General features: G+C 44.5%; 1 protein-coding gene across 2 annotated transcripts; it reads left to right on the forward strand.

The window, feature by feature from the left end:
* Tmem89 (transmembrane protein 89) lies at positions 1-2,001 on the forward strand. 2 transcript variants are annotated; one of them, XM_047563303.1, is made up of 3 exons: positions 1-402; positions 670-724; positions 863-2,001. In XM_047563303.1, exons 1-3 carry the CDS (start codon positions 1-3, stop codon positions 976-978), a joined length of 573 nt encoding a protein of 190 aa, XP_047419259.1. In that variant the 3' UTR covers positions 979-2,001. The 2 variants fall into 2 exon arrangements, with proteins under 2 accessions (XP_047419259.1, XP_047419260.1); XM_047563304.1 differs by lacking the exon at positions 670-724 and having other exon boundaries at positions 872-2,001.
* The last annotated feature ends 4,555 nt before the right edge of the window (positions 2,002-6,556 follow it).

The following is a 6,556-nucleotide window of genomic DNA, read 5'->3' on the forward strand; positions in this document are numbered from 1 at the left end:
ATGGGCCCAGCTGGAACCTGTTACCTTAGAGCTGGGCCTGCTCTTGGGGGAGGGGTGTTTGGTGGTTGCCAAGCGCAGAGGTTCCGACTTCTGGTAGTGGCCGCAGCCATGCTGCACGCACTGTATTTTCTGTTGTCACTGCTCCTCTTGGCAATACCTGCTCCCACCCATGCCTGGTCACGGCCCCTCTGGTACCAGGTGGGTTTGGACTTGCAGCCCTGGGGCTGCCAGCCAAACAGCCTGGACTCTTGCAGGAGCAGCCTGGGCTGTCCTGGCAGTTGGGTGGGCCTGGGAGGGAACCGCATCTACCCTGTGGCTGGAGTCACAATAACCACCACTATGATGCTGGTGATCAGCCGTGCGATGCTGCAGCGGTGGCGTTCACAGGTCACTAAGGGTAAGGTGAGCACAGTACTCCTCCCCCACAGCTCCTTTGTCCACTCATGCCCAATGGGCCCATACCTTCCACCCATCCCTCCCCAATAAGTCTTCCTTATAAGGTCTCATGGGCCTCCTGCCCAACCTCACCCAACCCCATACCCTATTGTCCCTGCATCTGTCCACACATCTCCATGAAATGCATGTCTAGAACCCATCCATCCTGACTATTCCCCATGGTCAGTACGCTGCCCAATTTGTCCTCCTTTTGTATACCCATTTCTCATCCAGGCCCATAGGTCCCATGAACTGCTAGCCTATAGGAGACCCTCAGGGATTTATCACCGTAAGTCATCTCTCCCATCTCCTTTAGGCACAAGCCCATAACCCTACACCCTTCTCCTTGCTGCCACTTGCTAGGCCCCCTTCCCCTCCCTCCAATCACTCCTACCTTTTGGAATAAGACTTGGACTCCTATTCCCAGAATCCACAGGTGACCACTTGTTCCTACGGACCTTGGAAACGGCGGACTCCAATTTCAGATCGTGCCCTACTCCTTGGGGTCCTTCACATGCTGGATGCCCTCCTGATCCATATTGAGGGCCACCTGCAGCGTCTAGCTACCCAGCAACGAATTCAAATAAAGGAGACTCCCACCTAGTATGGGTGATCCAACACATTTCTCTCTGCCTGATGGCCAGCCAACGTGGGGATAATCTGAGGTCCCTGGCTGGGACTCAAGCCGGTGCAAGTGTTCTCTCTCGGCCTCTCTTTACCCTGTGGCCCCTTTCTATTCTTAGAACCAGCAGGTCTGTGGAGTCTAGGAAATGACAAAGTGCCTGAGTCCTATGGAGGAATGGGTATGAGAAAGGTTACTCCAGGTGGAGACCTCAGTCTGAACTGTGTTTGATATTCCCTGCTTCTTGAAAGGATGGGTAGTGGTTGTTAGTGGAAGACTTCATGTGCCAAGGAAGGGTCCAGGCTTCTCCAGTGCAGATGGGGTACAGAGAAAGGGCCTGGTCATCTGAGGAGGGTAGTGATGAGGCTAGAACCAGATTCCAAGGATCTCTGATGGGGACTGAGAACCCCCCAGTCTCTGGGGTATCATCCAATCCTTTACTTCCCTCCACCTTCATCATCACCTTTGGGAGGTCAGTGGGGGAGACGTCCTCATGACGTTTTAGTCTTGCCACCTGAAAGCAGCTGACTTTTTTTTCCTTCTTCCCTGGACTTGGCATGACCTTACTCCAGTGGGGTCACTGCTATTGAGTCTCCTATAGCAGCCACTCTCCAGATCCTTGGCACCTATTCAGGTCCCCCACTGTCCCCATCCCCAGCTCAGGCCCAGAAGTACCAACCTGGAGCCAGGTAGGCAGCCCTAGTTACCTTTGTTTTTGTAGCCACCTCAAACATTCTCTGATGCCCGAGGGCTCTTGCTCCAAGGTCCCTGGAAGAGGAGGAAGGGTCAAACTTCCCCAGACTTACTCCCTTCCCTCTGTCCTACTAAATAAAGGTGATCCATGTGGATTTGGGCCTGAGACACATGCATTTTGGGGGTCCCCTGTTTTAGAAAAAGAATATGCCATTGCAAGTTGAATACTAGGAACAATAAAAATAAATAAAAAATAAATTGAACACTAGAAACAAGTGAAAAAGTTTAGCTCAGTAGCAGAGCATGTGCACAAGGCCCTGGGTTCAATTCTCAGCATTGAAAAAAAAATGATGACAAATTAAAAATGGTTTTAAGTTGATAAATAATTATAATAGTGAATCTGGAAGTATATCTTTTATGGTTCATATTATGTAACACATTCCTATAATTTTCCCCTCCGTTTTCTGACTTCTTACTCTGATGGCCTCTAAACAATAAGGATTTTGTAATTTAGGGGGAGAATTTTTTTACTAGAAAAGGGAAAGATAATTCAGTCTTCCAACAGTTGATTAAAATTTGAGTTTTAATTATTTGATAGTTTAGGAAAGTTATTTTACTTTCTATCCTGTTACTGATTGACGCCGTCCAGCGGAGTCAGTTTGGCGCGGGAGACAAACAAGTAGCGAGGCTCTTGATTTCGGAATGGTTTATTTTCGATTCAGGAAACCGGGGAACCCTGGCTCTCCTCGGCTTATATCTCCTCCAGGAGGTGAAGCGTAGGGCTGACACCAATTATGCGGAGATTAGGCGAGGAGCTAGCTGTCCAACTACGGTAAAGGTTAAAATGAGCAGGCACCATCAGGAGCACTCGGAACACCTGTGCACGTTGTGTGCGGTGGACTTAATTGAATACGGCCAATGATAAATCACCTGGGTGTGCTTATGTTAATCAACCTCACCACCAATGTGATCAAAACAACCTCTGGCTGGCTGCCAGGCGCCATCTTGGCATAGTCCGCATGGCATAGCCCCCAACAACTGATGGTATAAGGATTGCTGCCAAATTTGGAAACTCATCCATTTTTCATACAGGAACTGTAAGATTTGGAAGAATTTTCCATAGGTGGACTTCTGGCTCCACATATTTCAAACCTTGTTTTTCCTTCATGTCTCATGATTTTTCCAGTACTGAGAGCTGTGGGGCACTTTCTTAGTGCATTAAGACTTTTTAAGACTTTGTACTTCTATCAGGAGTTCTCACCTGATAGGAGTTCCTACAGGCTACATTCCAGAAGAGGATTAATAAGCTAACTTTACACAGGAGTGGAACAAATCACATAAATATGTCCCTCCTAACCCAATCCAAGTGTTTCCTTGTGGTAGACAGATGTGCCACTTAAGTCCCCTTCAAAAAAGAACTGGCTACTACCAGCCACTGGGAAGGCAACCAGAAGACAGGTTTGCCTCAGCCATGGAGAGCCTACATTTCTTCCTCTACCCAACCCTATTCTTCCTCAGGTACTGATCCCAGCTGACTGCTCTGGTAAATATCTTGGACGCTAATCTCCCTCTTAGAGCTAGCTTTCCAGGGAACCCAACCTGGAATCCCCAACCCACCTTCCCCTTGGATGTACTCCAAAATGCCACAGCTTCTCTAATGTCCTACCACATGAGGCTGGAGACAAGTCTGAGCAGAAAGGACAGAGGTCCTAAATGAATGCAATTAGATTATCTTAATTTTGTATGTTTTCCAAAAATATTTGCCCCCAGACACACTACTGGGGCCCTTCTCAAGGCCTGAAAGTAAAAGACATTGAAGGCCAAACTTCATTTGCCTCTTGTGAGATCCACCACTGCACTCTACAAGGTTTAATGAACACCTCCTGTTTGCTGACTCTATTGTGGATGTGAGTATTTATACTAATGTGCATAATAGACCTGATTCCTCCCTTACCTACTGCAAATAGAGGCATAGTGCTGATGAAACAGACTTGAAAAGGCAATTATTCTGAAGTAAAGTATGCTGCCCAGCTGAGGTGGTACAGAGGTGGGCTGACAGCTGGGACCTGAAGGATGAGTAGAATGACCAGAGGAAGGGAAGAGAGTTCCACTCAGAAGGACAAACATTCAAGTGCCTAGTGGGGAGACAACTTGACCTGTTAAAGGAACTTTAAGGTGATCAGGAGATCAAGGGAAAGAAGGTGCTCTGGAAAGAAGGAAGGAGGGGTCTAAGGAGGAGCAAGAATTGGTGTCTACTAGAGAGGGTGTGATAGGTAGAATGATGATCCCTTAACGATGTCCATATCTTAATCCCTGGAACCTCTGAATATGTTACAGTACTTTGCAGATGAAGTTAGGGGAAAGGACTTTAATATTGTGAGATCATTGTGGGTTATTTTGGTGGTCCCAATATAATTACAAGAGCCTGAAAGTGGAAGAGTTGGAAAAGCAGGAGTTGGTCAGATATTCAAAGTATGAGAGGGACTTGATCCTCCACAATTGGCCAAGGATCCAAGGAATTCAGGTGGCTTCTACAAGCAGGAAAAGACCCTCAGGTGACAGCAAAGAAATAGGAACCTCACTCCTAAAGCCACTAGTAACTGAATTCTGCCAACAACCTTAGTGAGCAAATTTTCTCCAATAACCTCCAGAAAGGATTGCATCCCTGCTGATACATTGATTTTAGCCCAATGAAACCCACGGTTGAACTTCTAGCCTACAGAGACAGAGTTGTGATATAAATTTGTGTTCTAAGTCACTAAGTTTGTGTTAATTTGTATGTGTGTGTGTATGTCGATAGGGATTGAACCCAGGGCCTTGTGCATGCTAGGCAAGTGCTCTAACATTGAGCTACACCCCCAACCCAGGAGTAATATATTATTGTAGGAATAGAAAACTAATAGAGATTAGAGAATAAGATACTGCTGTAACAATTCCAAAAGCATGCTGGTGCAGTGGTGCACGCTTGTAACCCCAGCAGCTCAGGAGGCTGAGGCAGGAGGATTGTGAGTTCAAAGTTGGCCTCAGCAATTTAGCAAGGCTCTAAGCAACTCAGTGAGACCCTGTCTCTAAAATACAAAAAGTGGGGCTGGGGGTATAGCTCAGTTGGTAGAATATTTGCCTTACAAGCACAAGGCCCTGGGTTCGATCCCTAGCACTGAAAAAAAAAAAGGTGTCCTTAAAATATGAAAAGGTCTGGAATGTTGCTCAATGGTTAAGTGCCTCTGGGTTCAAACTCTGGTACACACACACACACACACACAAATTCCCAAAAAGGTGGAACTGGGCAGTTGGCAGAGGCCAGAAGAATAATGAGAAGCGTAACAGGAAAAAGCCAAGATTGCCTTCAATGAACTGTTAAAAGAAATCTGAATATTAAGGATCCTGCTGGTGAGGGCTTAGAAGTTATAGGAAAAAGAATCCTTGTTATTTAGTTGCAGAAAGTTTAGTGGAATTGAATCCCATAGTAGGGTGGAAAGTAGAATTTGTAAACTATAAACTTGGATATAAAGCAGCATAGATTTCTAAGCAAAGTGTTGAAGGTCCACTCTGGGTTTTTGCTACTTATGGTAACTGTAAGAAGAGGGATATAAATTGAAAGAAACTGTTACACCCAATGAAATTAGAACTTGATATTGGAAATTCTCGTTCAACTGTCCAGGAAAGCACTTCACCCCAAATTGTTGGAGTTGATGCAATTCTAATAATATGAGGTTTTTTTATTTTGAGTGATAAAGTTTTAAGAGTAATATGCAAGAGGGGTGTGAGGTCACAGAAGAGAGTGGATTAGAAAACTTCACAAGTTTCCCTCCATAGAAACAAGTATTGAGTTTGTAGAAACTGCCTGAACCAACTTTTTGGAACTCTGAAGTCTAGATGAACACTGGTAGCATCCAGGAGATAGTTTGATAAAGAAATTGGTAAAGTTTAGTGAATTTCCACTCTTTCAATCCCTGCAGCTGGGAAGCTGAAGTGACTTCCCAGTTGCAGGAAATCTAAAGATACAGTATTTCTCTCTTTTTGGAAGCCAGATGTTTTAGGATATCTTTATCCTAAAAGATTAGGTCTTACTGACCTAAGACAATGGAACAAATTTCAGTGACTACACACAAAAAGAACATACATTTTGCAAAAATAGTATGTAAAAGTCACAAACAGGTGGCCCCATCTTTTTAATAAGCAGAAATCGACTATCCTTGAGGAGTAAGATAATTGGATTTCCAAAGATACCACACATAATACTCATAATACCAGTTCTTTTTTTTTTTTTTTTTTTAATACCAGGGTTTCAACCCAGGGGCACTTAGCCACCAAGCCACATCCCCAGCCCTTTTTATGTTTTATTTTGAGATAGGGTCTTGCTAAATTGCTGAGGTTGGCCTCAAACTTGCAACCTTCCTGCCTCAGCTACCCAGGTAGCTGGGATTGCAGGTGTGCACCGCTGTCCTGGACTTCAGAATACCAGTTATGAGACTATTAAGAGAAATTTTAAGAAGAAATCAAACACACTCTAGAACTGAAGAATATAATGTTTGAAATGAAAAATTTACTAGAAGGTTCATGAACAAACTGGAACAGGCAGAAGAAAGGAGCACTGAACTGGAAGATAAGACAATTGTAATTATCAAGTCTGAGGATCAATAAGAATGAAGAAGAATGAACAGATCTTGAAGGACCTATGGGACACCATTAAGTAGAATATGTCCATTATGGAATTTCTAGAATGAGAATATAAAGAAAGGGGAAGAAAAATTATTTGAGATGGAAAGATAATCCTGCAATCAGAGAGAACAATGGGAGATCTAT

Source organism: Sciurus carolinensis, chromosome 9, assembly GCF_902686445.1.
Source record: "Sciurus carolinensis chromosome 9, mSciCar1.2, whole genome shotgun sequence".
NCBI classification, from domain to species: domain Eukaryota; kingdom Metazoa; phylum Chordata; class Mammalia; order Rodentia; family Sciuridae; genus Sciurus; species Sciurus carolinensis.

Excerpts from the sequence above, each read along its gene's own strand:
- Tmem89 (XM_047563303.1), top strand. The coding sequence starts at position 1 with ATGGGCCCAGCTGGAACCTGTTACCTTAGAGCTGGGCCTGCTCTTGGG. Across the intron at positions 403-669 it reads CACAGGTCACTAAGGGTAAG|GCCCATAGGTCCCATGAACT; the intron begins GTGAGCACAGTA and ends TTTCTCATCCAG. Across the intron at positions 725-862 it reads ACCCTCAGGGATTTATCACC|AATCCACAGGTGACCACTTG; the intron begins GTAAGTCATCTC and ends TCCTATTCCCAG.